At 37.6% G+C, this 17,157-nt stretch overlaps 1 protein-coding gene across 5 annotated transcripts in view; it reads left to right on the top strand.

Moving 5' to 3' along the window:
* C2CD3 (C2 domain containing 3 centriole elongation regulator) overlaps positions 1-17,157 on the top strand; it is a 146,634-nt gene that overhangs the window by 12,312 nt on the left and 117,165 nt on the right. For 4 of the 5 annotated variants that reach the window (XM_034995352.1, XM_034995353.1, XM_034995355.1 and 1 more), the window contains exons 4-5: positions 9,527-9,750; positions 10,840-11,087. In XM_034995352.1, coding sequence (XP_034851243.1) covers positions 9,527-9,750; positions 10,840-11,087 — 472 coding nt within the window. Of the gene's footprint in view, positions 1-9,526; positions 9,751-10,839; positions 11,088-12,235; positions 12,459-17,157 lie in introns of those variants that run through there. The other variant, XM_034995356.1, reaches the window with a different exon arrangement.

The raw sequence follows: 17,157 nt of genomic DNA, 5'->3' as shown, positions 1-17,157 counted from the left end.
CGTGCGGGCATGAGCAGGGGGAGGAGCAGAGGGAGAGAAAAAAACAGACTCCTCGCTGAGCAGGGAGCCCTACTTAGGGCTCAATCCCAGGACCCTAAGATCATGACCTGAGCCAAAGGCAGATGCCTAACCAACTGAGCCACCCAGGTGCCCCTTAAAAGGTCATTTAAAGAAGAAGAAAAATATGCCATAAATAAAGCCTAAAATAATTATTCTCTGCCCCTTTACAGAGTAAGTTTGCTGACCCCTTTTTAGAATATAAGAGACCTGATTTATTTGTAGACCAAAAAGAAGCAAGTGAAGAAAGAAATTGAAAATAAGAGGATAATTGAGCCAGTAAAATCATGAAGAAAATTAAATAGGAATGAGTTTCTACCATGAACACAATTGCTAGGGTTACATACATTGGGATGGAGGAATTTTAACCAAGGCAAAGAGGAGGAACATTTTGAAACAGACAAAATTGAAGGGGTTCATTTGATCATTTTCTTATCAACATTTATTATATGTCAATCTACCATTTGTTAGGCACTATACATTTTATTTCACTTAACTTTTTTTTTGTTTTTCTTAATTAGAGATATGCAAAACAGTATCTTCTATATATAAGATATATAAATAACCATACAGTGAACACCCATTATCTCCTTACCCAGGCAAAGAGGTATCAAAAAAATAAGTAAAAGAAGCCAATTTTAGAGATTCATCCATACTATTTTGTGTATCAGTAGTTCCCTTTTGCAGAGGTGTGTTCTGCTGTGTGGATATTCCACAATTTTTTATCTATATGCCAGTTGGTGGACATTTGGTTGTTTGGGGTTTTTTTGTTTTTTGTTTGTTTTGTTTTTTACCATTTTTTTGCTTCTTATGAATAAAGAACTCTCTGTAGACATGTGTTTTTATTTTCTTGGGAAAATACCCAAGAATGGAATTGCTGAGTCATGTTTAACTTTTTAAAGAAACAACCAAACCATTTTCATATTGGTTATATAACTTTACATTCCCATCAGTAGCATATAAACATTTTCCACATATTTTCCAGCATTTGGTTTGGGTAGTCTTTTTAATTTTTGTTATTCTAGTGAGAATGTACTGATATCTCACTGAGGTTTTAGTTTTCGTTTCTTGGTGATCAATATGTTGAGTATTTTTTCATAGGCTTTCTTTTATTTTCTTCAGGGATTCACTCAACAGGCTATAACTCCCAAGGCAAATCTGACTCACCACCTATATTTGTAGATAGTTTTATTAGAACATAGCGATACTCATTCATTTGTGTGTGGTTTATGGCAGCTTTCATGCTGCAACAGCAAAGTTAAGTACAGTAGTATCTCCTTGTCCTCCATTTCTCTTTTGGTAGTTTCAGTGCAGTCAGGAAGCAGCTGATCCTCCTTCTATTATCCTCAGAAGATCAATAGTAGCCTATTGCTATGTCACAATGCTTACTTATGTCATTCACTGCACTTAATCTCATCACATAGGCATTTTATCATCTTATCACTAGAAGAAGGGTGAGTACAATGTAAGATCTCTTGAAAAATCACATTCACATAATTTATTATTATTGTTGTTAATCTCTTACTGTGCCTGATTTATAAATTGAATTTTGCCATAGTTATGTACGCATAGGAAAAAAACATAGTGTAAATATAGGATTCAGTACTATCTGCAGTTTCAGGCATCCACTGGGGGTCTTGGAATGTATCCCCTGTGGATAAGGGTGGGGAGACTACTATAATTATGACAGAGACTATGGCATGCAAAGCCTAAAATATTAAATCTCTGGCTCCTTCATAGGAAAGGAAAAGTAATCAGTGCATCTCATGGTTCAGCTTTAAACAGAATACATGCTCATATAGTAATTTTGGTTGGGAGATAAGGAGGTAGAAGGATGTGGGATTGAGCGAAATTTTTATCTTCCATATTAGGAAGTCAAAAGATAATGCCTGAAAACTGAGGGGGCGATCAAGTTGTGACATAAATATAAGCACATTATTTGGAACTATAGGGGTAAATACCATAAGAATCAGGGGCAGGAGTTGAAAATAGTTGCCTCTGGGAAAAGAAAAATATGGGTGTCTATGTGAGGGACTTGTTTGTGTAATAGAACTGTTTGACTCTTTAAATTATATGACTAAAATGTTAATTTAAAAATAACTTTTGGGGCTCCTGGATAGCTCAGTTGGTTAAGCATCAAACTCCTGATTTTGGCTTAGGTCATGATCTCAGGGTTGTGGGATTGAGCCCTGCATCCAGCTCCACACTCAGTAGGGAGTCTGCTTCTCTCCCTCTCCCTCTCCCCTTCCCCGAGCTCACTTTTTCTCTCTTTCTTTCTCTAAAATAAATAAATCTTTTTAAAAAAATAAAAATAACTTTAAAAAAGAGCATGTAGTGAGTGATGGAGTTCTTATCATACCGCTGCTTTGCTGTCCCCCAAAACAGTCATTAATTGACTAAATATGGAATCCCTCTTGTCAAGTGGTAAGTGAAGCCAATGGACAGCTGATAGACTGGAAGATGAATAGAGGTGGCTTAAGATTGTTGCTGTGAAGAAGATCAGGTTTAGTCAGACCTCAAGAAGACAGATGCATAGCTGCTAAGAAACTGAGATTATGGAGTTAGAACAGTTTTAAATAATAACAAGGCCAAACTGGCTGGAGGGTGCTCAAAGTAGTTTGACAATAAAGATCATTAGAACCAAGCTGTTGGAGAGAGGAAGCTTTTCGTGTATTCCATTACTGGTATAGGTCAGATGTTGAAAATAACAAATGAGTCAAACAGGCTGACTGTAAGAAAAATCAACTGCCAAAAATACAATAAACTTTTAAAAAATACCAAACTTGGGATGCCTGGCTGGCTCTTTCGGAAGAGCATGCAACTCTTGATCTCAGGGTCATGAGTTTGAGCCCCCATGCTGGGCATAGGGATTACTAAAAAAAATAAACACCAGACTTTATTATATGAGCATGTAACATAATATATACATACTATGATTATTTTATATTGAAATTGGAAAAAACCTTAATTATAAATTCTTTGCTTTTGAAATCAATTCCTTTGATTTGGCTAAAAACTTCATACTTCCCTACCAAGTTATCAGTACCAAACGTTTTATATTTGATGGGCATTCATTTTCTTAAACCATTTAAGAATAAAATTTAGCTTTTATTCAGTTTCATAACAAAATAACTGTTCACAAACATGGCTGCCTTTATTTCCAAACAAAGGCAGTATCTTGGCACAATAGTTTTTGAAGTTGGATTTTATTTCTTAGATATTCTTTTTTTTTTTTTATTAAAGATTTTATTTATTTATTTGACAGAGAGAGAGATAGCTAGAGCAGGAACACAAGCAGGGGGAGTGGGAGAGGGAGAGGCAGGCTTCCTGCTGAGCAGGGAGCCGGATGTGGGACTCGATCCCAGGACCCCAGGATCATGACCTGAGCCGAAGGCAGACGCTTAACGACTGAGCCACCCAGGCACCCTATTTCTTAGATATTCTTAAAATTTAAGAATATTTGAGCATATTTAAGCTTAAGTATTGTACTACACTGCATTAACTTCCATGTCACACTTTCAGTGTAAATTGAGAAAGGCAAATTGAACAGTGTTGGTTTTTATAACATTTGAAATCAAAAAAGTCTTTTGGGGATGTTGGTCTTTAGCCCTACAGTTTTAGAAATGTATTTCATACCATCACTTTGATATCTAGAAATCCTATTTCGGCATAAAAAATATAGAAAAGTAGGATAGATGGTTCTTTGCCAAATAAATTTTCCAAATATACAGTCATAAAGGAATGAATAAATTGAATCTCATATTACATGATTCCTTGTGAATGCACTTGCAGATAAGTAATTGAATAGTTTATATAGTCTATAATATCAATTAAAATAGTCCTATATTTGATCGGTACTTGCTGGTGATCTGAGGCTGGGATTTCTCCTTCGAAAACATAAACCAGGTGACTTCTTTTAACTCAAGCAAAAACATTTGACAGCACACACAGCTTCATTCCCCCTAGTATTCATGTGGTAATAACAGGTTGCAATACTGCTTATCCAGTTTACCAAGCAAAATGTTGACTACAGGAGTTTAATTAATTTATGTGTTAATTATATATATCTATGTGTTGTTTGATTTTTAGCTTTTTAGATGAAGTAAACAGGACAGTGAGTATGTTTATGGTTCTTTGTCTTGGCAAAATGTTGCTACTTTGAATTTAAATTTTGAAACAAGTCTGTTGTCAACAAAAAGACATCATTCCTTGTTATCAGTCTTTTTTTTAAGATTTTATTTATTTATTTGAAAGAGAGAGTGAGCGAGAGAACACGCGAGCAGGGGCAGAGGGAGAGGTAGAAGCAGACTCCCCTGCTGAGCAGGAAGCCCAATGCGGGGTTCGATCCCAGGACCCTGGGATCATGACCCGAGCTGAAGGCAGATGCTTAACTGACTGAGCCACCCAGGCACCCCTGTTGTCAGTCTTTAATAAACTTTTTAAGACATTTCTCAGTTTGGAGAAATACCATTTCCTGGGACACCTGGGTGGCTCAGTCAGTTAGGTATCTGCCTTTGGCTCAGGTCATGACCCCAGGGTCCTGGATTGAGTCCCACATGAGGCTCCTTGCTCAACAGAGAGCTTGCTTCTCCCTCTGCCTGCTTTTCCCTCTGCCTGCCACTTCCCCTGCTTGTGCTTGCTCTCTCTCTGACAAATATATAAATAAAATCTTAAAAAAAAAAAAAAGAAATCATTTCCTTGATTTGTTTGCCATGAACATCTCCTCCAAAAGTTTTTCACTCACATAAAAATTCTCACTGATACTCTAAATAAACACAGCTGTCAGGGAGTTGTTTTTATTTGTGTTCTTATCAGCTACAAAGAAAAATACCACAAATTATTTAACATGTTTATTCAGCTCACCTTATAAGTTTGTAGCCATACCACTAACATAGGGAACAACTATAATATTAATTAGACGTACATATGCAAATGTTTATTATTCACAAATTCTGCTGCATTCTTTAATAAATGTTATCATCTATAAGAGACTTTAATACCTTAAAGTTTTTTTTATCTTAAATATATAATTTTATGTCACAGGAGTACCACTTATTTTATTTGCATTTAAATAACAAACCCTATTTAAAATCAGTACCTTTCTATTTACTCCATTTTTATCATGCATCTTTTCTACATAGTAATTATAATCCTATTGTACTTTGTTTCATAATGCTATCTTTGACAGTCACATTTCCCCCCCACGACAGTCACATTTTCTTTGCCTTATTTCACCATTAGGGATATTCTCTTCCACAAAGAAATAAGCCTTCTGACATTTCTTTTGCAAATCATGGGGCTCTAGTTATCTCTTTCTTAGACACAAGAAATATTTCACTTTCCTCTTGATTCTACTGTAATAGAGACCACAGCCCACAGAACCCAAAGACAGGGAATAGTATAAACTCTATACACATAAATTTGACAATTTAGATGAAATCAGTCAATTCTTTGAAAACCACAAACTACCAAAAATCACTCAAGATAAAATATATAACCTGAATAGACCTGTAATTATTAAAGAAATTGCATTTGCAGTTTAAATCCTTCCAAAAAAGAAATCTCTAAGCTAAGATAATTTCACTGGTGAATTCTCCCAAACATTTAAAAAAAGAAATAGCACCAATTTTCACAATCTCTTCCAGAAAATAGAAGAGGAGAAAATACTTTTAACTTATTTTATGAGGCTTGCACCACCTTGATAGCAAAATAGAGGACAGTGTAAGATCTAGACCTAAAAATAAACCTAAAAATCCTCAAAAAAAATATTAGCAAGTTGGGTCCAGCAGTATATAAAAAGAGTAATGAGACCATGTCCAAGTGGGGTCTATCCCAGGAATGCAAGGCTATCTCAGTCTTTGAAAATCAACCAATGTGACAAGCCATGTTAACAATAGAATAGGGGCGCCTGGGTGGCTCAGTCAGGTAAGCATCTGCCTTTGGCTCAGGTCATGATCCCAGGACCCTGGGATCAAGGCCTGCATTGGGCTCCCTGCTCAGCGGGGTGTCTGCTTCTCCCCCTCCTTCCTGCTCGTGCTCTCTCTTACTATCTCGTCTCTCAAGTAAATAAATAATGTATTTAAAAAAAAAATAAACCACAGATTTAAAAAGAAAAGCAATAGAATACTACCAAGTCAGTAAAAAGACATGAACTGCTGATACAAGCACCACATTGATGAGTCTGAGAGGCCTTATTCTGAGTGAAAGAAGCCCATCTCAAAAGGTTACATACTATATATTTCCATTTATATGACATTTTCAAAAAGCCAGAACTATAATGATTGAGAATAGATAGCTGTTGCTAGGGATTAGAGGTGAGGAGAGTGTGACTACAGAGGGATAGCCCCAGGGAGTTTTTTGGGGTAATGGAAGTGTTCTCTATCTTGGTTATGGTGGTGGTTACATGCATCTATTCATAGGTTAAAATTTATAGAAGTGTATAAACACAAGAATGTCCATTTTATTGTAAGAAAATAAAAATTTTAAAAGCCCCAGCCGACCAAGTGGGATGATAAACAACAGTTATCACTCTGCCTCATTGGGACATGGCTGGGGTCTTTTCAAATTAGAACATGTACCCTGACTAAAGCCACTAGTCCACTTCAGCTAATTTTTGCCACATTGGAATGGAGACCCAGCATTGTTGGATCTTGTGATTTTTTAAGAGAACCAGAATCCCAAAATTTTACCTGAAATCTGGTATTTTAAAGCATTGTTAAATAATTTTTAAATTTTTTAAAATGCTGTGTTGACCAGCGTAAGTTTGAAAAATAGGCATACTAATATGCAATCATTGATACTGATAGATGTTGTAGTAGGTAATTGTAGGCAGCTTAGTGCTAAAGAGAGCCTTGAGTCATTGAGAGAAGAATGATGAATGTCCCTAGGGTTGCTCTGTTATGGATGTGAGAATCTTACAGTAAGTTTATGGTATTTGTGGATGGCATGGGCTTCTAAAAAGATGTGAAATCTTTAGGTGATAGAATGATGGTCTGGGGAAGGCACCAGAAAGAAGTAAGTCAACTTCCTTTATCCTGGCTAGTAAAAGAAATAGTTTCCATTGGAGAAGACTTTGGAGAAATTGGGACATTTTAAGAAAGAGATGTTCAGTTGAAGTGATAAGTTAGTTTGTATAAATAGAAATCCTACAGGGCTCCATGAAGGGGTTGGCAGAGGAGTGAGCACAAGGATGAACCATGATTGAGGAGGAACATGACTGAGGTGGACAAGAATGATGATCTGGGAGATGAATATAGGAGTATATTGGGTACACTATGTGGAAGCAGAGGGTTTAGAAGTGGCAATCCCTTGGACTTGTAGGAATTGAGGGAACAATATTCTCTTTTATACCTCTAAAGCTTGACTCATGCTCTTCCCTCTGTCTGGAATGTTTTATCCCAGTCTCTCTCAGCCTTACCTGTATCATTCATATTTAAGATTCTAAATCCAGATGTTTATGTTTCACTTCTGGAAACCATCCCTGGCACTCCTTCCTCACTTCTTCCCCAAGTTCAGACCCCTATTTCTCTTACCTCCCAATATACATCCCTATCTCAGAGCTCACCATTTTATATTAAAATTATTCTTTTTAAGTTCCTCTGGATCAGGTTCCATGTTTTCTTCATCCCTTTGCCTCAGGCAGGTAGCACAGAGCCTGGCACTGAGCTAGTATCAACAAATATTTGAGGAGTTAGGCTAGCACATGTTTTGATTGTAAGATTGGTGTGGCGGGTACCTGGACTTACTTCTTCCTTTAAGGGCCACTGGTAGTATAGGCCTATGAGCTGTTTTGTGATTGGTTCAGATCTGCTTAGAGAAAAAGCAAAACTCAGTAGCCAGACAGCAGGTCATTGTTAAGGCCAGAGACATATGCCTTTATGCTCAGTGTCTTCTTTGTTTCTAAAATATAGGGACAGTATTTGGGGAAATGATGAATGGTAAGGGAATGTTTTCTGACATTTACACTGGGCAGCCAGAACTTTATGTGATGCTATTATAGTGATCACTACACAGAGTATTTATCCTACTGCATTCCTGTCATTTGTCTTTGTAGAAAATCTTGGTGGTGAATAGATTTAAAGGACTTTATGTTACCTGTTCAAGAACAAAATTCTCATCGAGACCCAAGGGTATTTTATTGAGTCTGTACCTTGGCAGTTTCTCTGCACAAATTATTCCATTGACCTTTCCAGAGACATCTTAAAATATCTAACTGCAACCTTTCCTCTTTGTGTTAGGCCCTTCATCATTATTTGACTGTTGGGCTGCTGGAACAATTCCTTCTGCTTTCTGTATCATTGTAATTGAACTTTCAGCACCATTATTCTTTTCTTTTGTGGTATATTCTTCAATTTCTTTCCTAAAGTTTTGCTTTAGACTATTTTTTTAGGCTTTGTTCTTCCATTAGGCTTTTCAGAGGACTGGAGAGCCATTTAATAGAGAACCTGAACTCACAGGAATGAGATGATAAAAGAAGCTTCAAGTGATTACTTTTCATATTAATGTTTCTCCTTCTTCACCCTGCCTCATCTCCAGCATAGAACTAAGGTCTTATTTTTCTTAAATAATGAACAATAAGGATATAGAAGATGGTGTTATTCTTTTATTCATCAGACATAATAATTAGGCATTATTAAGCATAATAGACTTGTACACCAAGTGTATACTATGCTAATTAGTCCATACAAAAATGAAAAAGACAAGTCCATGCCTTCAAGGAATTAAAAATCTAATCATTAGGGTAATGAATAAGCTAAAAGTTACAAATACCTCCTGTAAGTTTTTTTTTTTTTTTGAATCTTCAAATAGAACAATACACTTTCCTGACAGAGTTATATTATCACATGACCTTCCCTGTGTGAAGAACTTAGCACACCTTATGACCTGTAGTAAAGAGTTCAATAAATGGGGATTATATTGATGGATAGATACAGAATAAGTGGAAACATAAAGAAGGGAATGGCCATGACATCTCTACCTGGATGCAAAGAAGTTTTCACAGGGGCACCTGGTGGCTCAGTCAATTAAGCGTCTGCCTTCAGCTTGGGTCATGATCCCAGGGTCCTGGGACTGAGCCCCACATCTGGCTCCCTGCTCAGCGGAGAGTCGGCTTCTCCCTCTCCCTCTGCCCCTCCTCTGCCATTTGTGTGTGTGTGTGTGTGTGTGTGTCTCTCTCTCAAATAAAAATCTTTAAAAAAAAAGTTTTCACAGAGAAAGTAATACTGGAGGAAATTGCATATACAAGGCATAAGGGAATGAAACATAAGGAACATTTAGAGAACCCTAAATAATTGGTATATCTAGAAGAGAGGGATAGAGGAGGGGAGCAAAGCGAGAGATGGGGCTTCTGCAGGAATTTGAGCTTGATCCTACAAGGAATGGGGACCATTAATTTATATTAAGCAGGGAGTCTTAAAATTAGTCAATACAAAAGAAAATTTCTGATATATTACATGTATGTCTCTTTCAGGTCTCACTTGCCCTGGAGCCTCTGTCAGAAACTTATGACAGCTACAATCCTCTTCCTACTACTGATGTGAAAGAAAATGTGCTTTTATCTGAGCAGGAATTCAGAGAATATACTGAACCCAGCAGTACCCAGTTTCTGGTTCCATCAAGGCCCCATAGGATGCCTACCACCAAAATTGATGGAAAAGAGTTAGCAGCTAACAGTAGTAGATCAACCACTCCAAGGTAATTACCACAGTCTGTCAGCTAACTCCCACTGTACTCAGAATTTCTGTTCTTTATTTGTGTTTGGATGAAAGACTGAAAGTAGTCATTCATTCAGCAAATAAATATTAAGTAACCACTGGTGTAGAGAGGGATTGCTGTCATTGCTGATTAGGATTATGTGTGGGGGAGTCATTTGGTACTGGACTGCCAAGGTACCAAGTCTGTACCAAATACTGGGCATAGAAATTAATAAGAAACAATTCTTGTCTTTGAGGATTGCTCACAATCTGGTGAGGAGGCCAATGTACAGATAAATAAGTATAACTAAGTCATATACAGATGCCAGGATAGATATCCATGAGAGGAAAAGGGAAAAGGGCAGTATTTCATGAAACAGGATGGACTAAGAGAAATAGATTTTTATTTATTTATTTATTTTTAAGATTTTATTTATTTATTTGACAGAGAGAGACACAGTGGGAGAGGGAACACAAGCAGAGGGAGTGGGAGAGGGAGAAGCAGGCTTCCCACTGAGCAGGGAGCCCGACGCAGGGCTCGATCCCGGGACCCCGGGATCATGACCTGAGCCAAAGGCAGATGCTTAACAACTGAGCCACCCAGGCGCCCCCAGATTTTTATTTTAAATAATTACAAAGCATTTGCTTTGTGTCAGGCTCTGCACTGAGCTCGCTCTTTCTTTTTTCAAGATTGATTTATTTGAGAGAGAGAGCACACACACTTGCATGTGCACAAGTGAGGGGAGGGGTAGAGGGAGAGAATCTTCAAGCAGACTCCCTGCTGAGCACAGAGCCCAACGTGGGGTTTGATCTCATAACCTGAGATCATGACCTGAGCTGAAACCAAGAATCAGACACTTAACTGAGCCACCCAGGTACTCCAACTGGGCTCTTTATTTCATAATCTCACTTGAGCCACAACTGTAGGTAAAACATTATTATTTATCTCATTTGGGAAACGAAAAGCAGATTTACAAAGTCTAAGCTACACTGCTATAAACTACTGATACACTTTCTGTCTCTGACAAAGTGAAATGTTACCATAATGGGTAATATAATATTGCTAAAATTCTCCTTTATTTTATAACAGGGGAAAGGACCACTTGTACTTTGCAGAAAACTCAGATACAATAAAGGACTCTTTCTTTGGACTACAACACCATCTTAATTCAGGACAGAGTTTAGAGTCTATGACTCTGAAAGGCAAGGCCCCACGGAAGCAGATGTCCCTTCTTAACAGTTCTGAATTCCAGCCTCAAATTAGGACAGTGGCCAAGAGTCACAGCGATTCATGCATTCTTTCTTCAAACAACCCCCCTACCAAGGACCTTCTTTCAGGTATGTATGTATTTGTGAACCAAGACTAAGCTATATTTATTGGGATTACTCTGCTTGTTAGCCAGTCTTCAAAGAGAACCAACACTTCTGTTTGAAATAAATAACCAAATAAAAGTGAGTGATCTCACTAAAGTTCAGAATTTCTCACTATTTAAAGGCAGCTCTATTAAACCAGTAAGTTGTTACTTCTAAATAATTACTAGGTGCTTAGAATTGTAGGTTTAAGGAAGGAGCCATTTAAAATGAACCTAAATATGGGGCGGAGGTGTTTATCATAGAGAAATATTATTCTTTATTTTTTCCCAAATTAAGGCAAATACAGTTTTTATCTCATCAGCAGATTTACTTGTACTACTGTGCAGAGGCTAGTACTAAATCTGCTTCACATTCTGAAAATTCTTGGCCTCAGTGGGAACATTCAGTGCACAGCAACTGCTAATCTTAAGTCTGGGAATTAAATATGACTTACAGCCAAGCAGAAATAGAAAGGAGTCAGTTTACCTGTATAAGGGCTAAACTGAAATAAAGAAACCCAAATAGGATTATTTAGGGGTAGTATTATAAAAGCAGTCGAGATACCTTATATGTAATGCTCAACCATTTATCTCTGTGACATCAGGAGCATGACAGGGATTTGTCTCCATCCTCACTAGCAAATTTCCAAAGTAGAGTATCTGCAGCATTAATAGAAAAATCTTTAAAATAACTATATGGGTACATAATTTATGTTAGTAAGGATATTTGTTTCATGACGAAAGACATTCTATTCATACTTTTTCAGCTGAAATGTCTGTGAATCCCATTTTTGAAAATACACTCTTATTACACTCTGTTAATTTTATTTTTTAATTTTTAATTTTTTTAAATTTTATTTAAATTCAGTTAATTAACATATAGTGTATTATTAGTTTCAGAGGTAGAGTTCAGTGATTTATCAGTTGCATATAGCATCCAGTGCTCATTACATCAAGTGCCCTCCTTAATGCCCATCACCCAATTACCCCATGCCCCCACCCACCTCCCCTCCAGCAACCCTTGGTTTCCTATAGTTAAAAGCCTCTTATATAGTCTATTTTAATCTTCAGTGCAGTCCTAGGCTACATTAACAAGAACAAATTGTTCCATTATACTATACTGCCTGCACTTGTCAACTCACACCTGAATATTTTGTGTAGGCACCAGACTTTGAGAAAGATATTTGTTCACTCATTAAGCAGTTACTTATTTAGTACCTATCAAATGTCTGGCATTCTTCTAGGTGTCAGGGATACAGCCATTTAAATGAAAAAAAACAAAACAAAACAAAACAAATTTCTGCATTATGGATCTTGTATCCTAGATGGGAAGACCAATAATAAACTGGATAAATAAGTAAGTATATAGTGTTAGATGGTGATAATGGCAGTGGGAAAAAAACGAAGCAGGGCACTTAAGAGGAGGGGATGGTAGTTTTACATAGGTTGGCAAAGGAAAGCCTCACTAAGAAGGTAACATGAAAGTAAAGATCTAAAGATGAGTTCCTTCTAAGGAGAGTAACTAGGTTTATGAAGGGACTACCAAGAGATATTAAGCATCATAAAAACAGCTGCCATTTATTGAGCATTCATTATGTGCTAGCTACTATGCCAAGTGCCTTATACACATAATCTTACAAAAACCAAGTGAGGTAGGGATTGTTATCACCATTCTAAAATGAAAACACAGGCTCAGAATTAGGGAGCTCCTGTCCTCTCAAAGGGAGAAGCTGCTCTTCAGCTCCAGTTCATTATTGTCTTTAGACTCTAAGGTCCTCTGCTTTATCCTGCTGTAAGTTCATTGTTTACCTAGGCCTGCCTTTTTTTTCTTTTTTCCTTAAATCAAGACTTTGCTGGCCAACTGTTGAGGCCAAACAAAATATGACAAGTACAACCCATGGGCTGCCACCATGAACCTCTTCCATGAGAGTTATGAGGATCAGTTGGCTTACAGATGATACAAGACAGATTATGACTCAGTCTGAGTTAACAATAAGACCTGTGCAGAATGGGAAAGGACAGCTTCAAGAGGTAGTGAATTCTCTATCACTGGAAAACTCAAGCTAGCTAACCATCCTGATGGGACTTTTACAGATTGTATTGCATCATCAAGTGGACAGATAAGAGCTTTTAAGGTCCCTTCCAACCACAAGATTCTGGAGGACTAAGATTAAGTGGTTCATTCTAGTAAGTAGGTCTAGAGCTGAGATTATGAGAGGGATCTAACAAATACATAAATATAAATATCTTCCTGGTCTTTATTGGACTGACATGACACCAGAAAAGGGGTACAGAGCTAAATTGGTCAACCAGCTAGTGTTTATGAAACATGAACTACACATCCTGCTTTTTATTTATTTATTTATTTATTTATTTAAAAGATTTTATTTATTTATTTGAGAGAGAGAATGAGATAGAGAGCATGAGAGAGGGGAGGGTCAGAGGGAGAAGCAGACTCCTTGCTGAGCAGGGAGCCCGATGTGGGACTCGATCCCAGGACTCCAGGATCATGACTTGAGCCGAAGGCAGTTGCTTAACCAACTGAGCCACCCAAGCGCCCCACATCCTGCTTTTGAGAGTTGGGTTTGGAATAGATAGCAAGCAGTTGGAACAAAAACCAGAAGCTTTACATCTCTCTGTGTTTAGCAGGGGCTGTACCCATGGCGTATGGGAAATAAACAAAGGAAAGATTTGTCCTGAACTCACCTGGGTGCCTTCTTTTGTGTTCAGGGAATGATTATTGAGTTGAAGTGCAGGTTGATGCCATGACAGCTCTTACAGTGTAAGTACCAGCTTCCCCTTGAGAAGGGGAGATCAGATGTTTTTTTGTTACCATGCCTCAGACTTCAGAAAAGCTTTTCCAAGAATGGCTGTTTCAACAACCAAACCACTTGGAGGCCAATGAATGGACCACCTGTGCTCAGATTTGTCCTACTTGTTTTCCTCAATGTTTATTTCCTTTTTAAAACCTGCTTTTGGAAAGTATCTTAAGTACTTATTACCATTTAGATGTAAATCACTGTTTAAGTCACTTTTGAAATATTACCATTCCCAGAGGAATTTTTATTTAACAGGGATAAAAACTTTAAGCCCAATTTAATTCAAGAAGTATCTTTTGAGTGAGTCAAAACAAACAAAACACTGACCTATCTTTTAGGTCAGTCATTGTTTTTAGTATTGGGGTTGCAGTGATAAATAAGATACAGTCTTTGACCTTAAGGAATTCAGTCTAGTAAAGGAAACTGACTCTAACGTAGATACAGTACAATTATGTCTGATATAAGCAACAGTGGAAGAACATTTTATCAAATGCCTGGTATATACTAGGCACTGTGTGAGATACCGAGGATACAAAAATCAACAAGAACCAATCCCTAGTCTCAGAGTTCACTGGGTGAGATAGACAATTATAATACTGAGTGATAAATTCTTTGATGGAATTAAATACCCAGAGCTTTGAGAACACAAAGGAAGTATTGTGTTTAAGGAATTGAAAATAGTTGGGTATGGTTAAATTATAAAGTACCAAGGATATTTATTATCTCTCCAAAAACATTTTGGGTATCAATAGAAAAACTGTCTTTCTACATGGCCCTGAAATCAAATGAAGTTTATTATCAACACAGCTCGTTATTATCCACTTTATTCACAAAACATTTCAGTGTGCCCACCTCATTTGAAGAACTTTAAACTATATTGAGTAAAGCCAAGGGCCAACTAGAAACTAAAAGAAGGGTTTCTGGTCACATAGCAATCTTTAGCCAAATTTCCAATGCCAGCAATACCATGTTTTCCTTTCCCTTTCTCATTGAGTAAATAAGATAGTCATTTTTTGGCTGAATCTCAAAGAGATTAAAAAGAAAAAAAAACATATGGGCACCTGGGTGGCTCAGTCAGTTAAGCATCTGCCTTCGGCTTGGATTGTGATCGCCAGACCCTGGCTCCCTGCTCATCGGGAAGTCTGCTTCTCCCTCTCCCTCTGCTGCTTCCCCTGCTTGTGCTCTCTCTCTCTCTGTCAAATAAATAAAATTGTTTCAAAAAAATACAATGAATTCTGAATGAATATTGTGCAGCCATTATTTACATAGAATAAAGTTAATGTATATTAAGTGAAAACCAATTTCAAAACAGTATACAAAATTTTGCAAAAGAGGAGATGTATATATAAATACCTGTGTATTTATGCATAGATTTTAAAAAACTGTAACAGTATTCCTGGGTAGTAGCATTAATGGGTATATTAGTTTTCTGTTGCTGCATGACAAATTACCACAAATTTAATGAGTTAAAACAATATCCATTTATTAGCTCACAGTTCTGTGGGTTAGAAGTCCAACAAGGTATGGTTGGATTTTCTGTTTAAGGTATCCGATGTCGGTCAAGCTAAATTCTTATCTGGAAGCTCTGAGGAAAAAATGCATTTCCAAGTTCATTCTTGTTGACTGAATTCAGTTCCTGGCAGTCATAGGACTGAGGTCTCATTTCCTTGCTGACTATCAGCTCAAGCCACTCTTAGCTTCCTACAGGCCACTGCATCTCTTGCCATGTGGTCCCCTCAATCTTCAAGACAGCGATGATACATTAAATCTTTCTCATGCTTCAAATCTCTGATGTCATAACCTGCAAATAGCCAAAGAAAACTCTGCTTTTAAAAGGTTTGGGCGGGGCGCCTGGGTGGCTCGGTTGGTTGAGCGACTGCCTTCGGCTCAGGTCATGATCCTGGAGTCCCGGGATCGAGTTCCGCATCGGGCTCCCTGCTCAGCGGGGAGTCTGCTTCTCCCTCTGACCCTCCTCCCTCTCATGCTCTCTGTCTCTCATTCTCTCTCTCTCTCAAATAAATAAATAAAATCTTTAAAAAAAAAAAAAAAAGGTTTGGGCAACCAAAATGATCTCCCTGTCTTAAGGTTGACTGATTTGAAACTGTAATACTACATCTGTAAATCCCTTTAAAGCAGTACCTTTAGATGAGTGTTTGAATCAGAGAGAAGATATATGTACACTGGAGTTGGGAATCTTGGGGGGAACTGTCTTAGGATAGTTGGTTGATAGAATGGTTTATCTTTATTTTCTTCTGGTTTAGTTGTATTTTCACTGAACATATTATTTCAGGTCTTTTTTTTTTTTTTCCCCACTTTGTAAGCTATATTTTGAACTCCTTGTACTAACAAATGTTAGATGTTTATGGATCTTCTTGGTTTCTTTTTTTTTTTCTTGGCCTAACCACCATATCATCATCATCTTCTCTTCCTTCTCCTCCTCCTCCTTCTTTCTTGAGAGGGAGTGCATGCGTGCATATGTATGCAGGGCAGGGGGCTGAGGGCTGGGGGAGCAAAGAGAGAATCCAAAGCAGTCTTCATGCCCAACACAGAGCCCAAGGTGGGGCTCCATCCACAACCCTGAGATCATGATCTGAGCAGAAACAAAGGGTTGGACATCCACCCAACCAACTGAGCCACCCAGGTGCCCCTATATCTTCTTTCTTTTCAGAAGCTATAAAACTCTTAAGAGAATAGACGGACACTTGGTGTCTAGTCTCAGTTACCTCCAAAGCAACTCTGGAACCTCAGGAAAAAAAATATTTCCCACAGTTCCTTGGAATAATGCCAGTGGCCCTAAGCTTTTAAAAAGATGTCCAAGAACTAAAGTGGGGTCATATAGTAGTATGGTGATTAAAATCATAGGATGTGGGGCGCCTAGCCGGTACAGTTGGTGGAGCATGAAACTCTTGATCTCAGGGTTGTGAGTTCGAGCCCCACATTGGGTGTGGAGATTACTTAAAAAACTAAAATCTTTAAAAAAAATAACAAAATTATTGGCTGTGAAATCATTCTCGTTATACAGTGTGTATAACTTGGGCAAGTTACTTGTCTTCTGTGCCTCAATTTTCTTCATCTGGAAGATGAAGGAAATAGTAGTATCCATCTCAGAGAATTGTTAGGAGGATTAAATGAGTGAATATATATAATATACGTAGAGTAGTGCCCAGCATGTGTTTAAGAGTTCAATAAATTATTATTGCTGTTATTGTTATTTTTACTCAGGAATGGGGTAAATTT

The sequence above is a fragment of the Mirounga leonina genome, unplaced genomic scaffold (genome assembly GCF_011800145.1).
Source record: "Mirounga leonina isolate KUSES-001 unplaced genomic scaffold, KU_Mleo_1.0 Mir_92, whole genome shotgun sequence".
NCBI classification, from domain to species: Eukaryota; Metazoa; Chordata; class Mammalia; order Carnivora; family Phocidae; genus Mirounga; species Mirounga leonina.
Note: the sequence above shows the minus strand (reverse complement) of the source record. Positions and strands in the feature narration are given on the sequence as shown.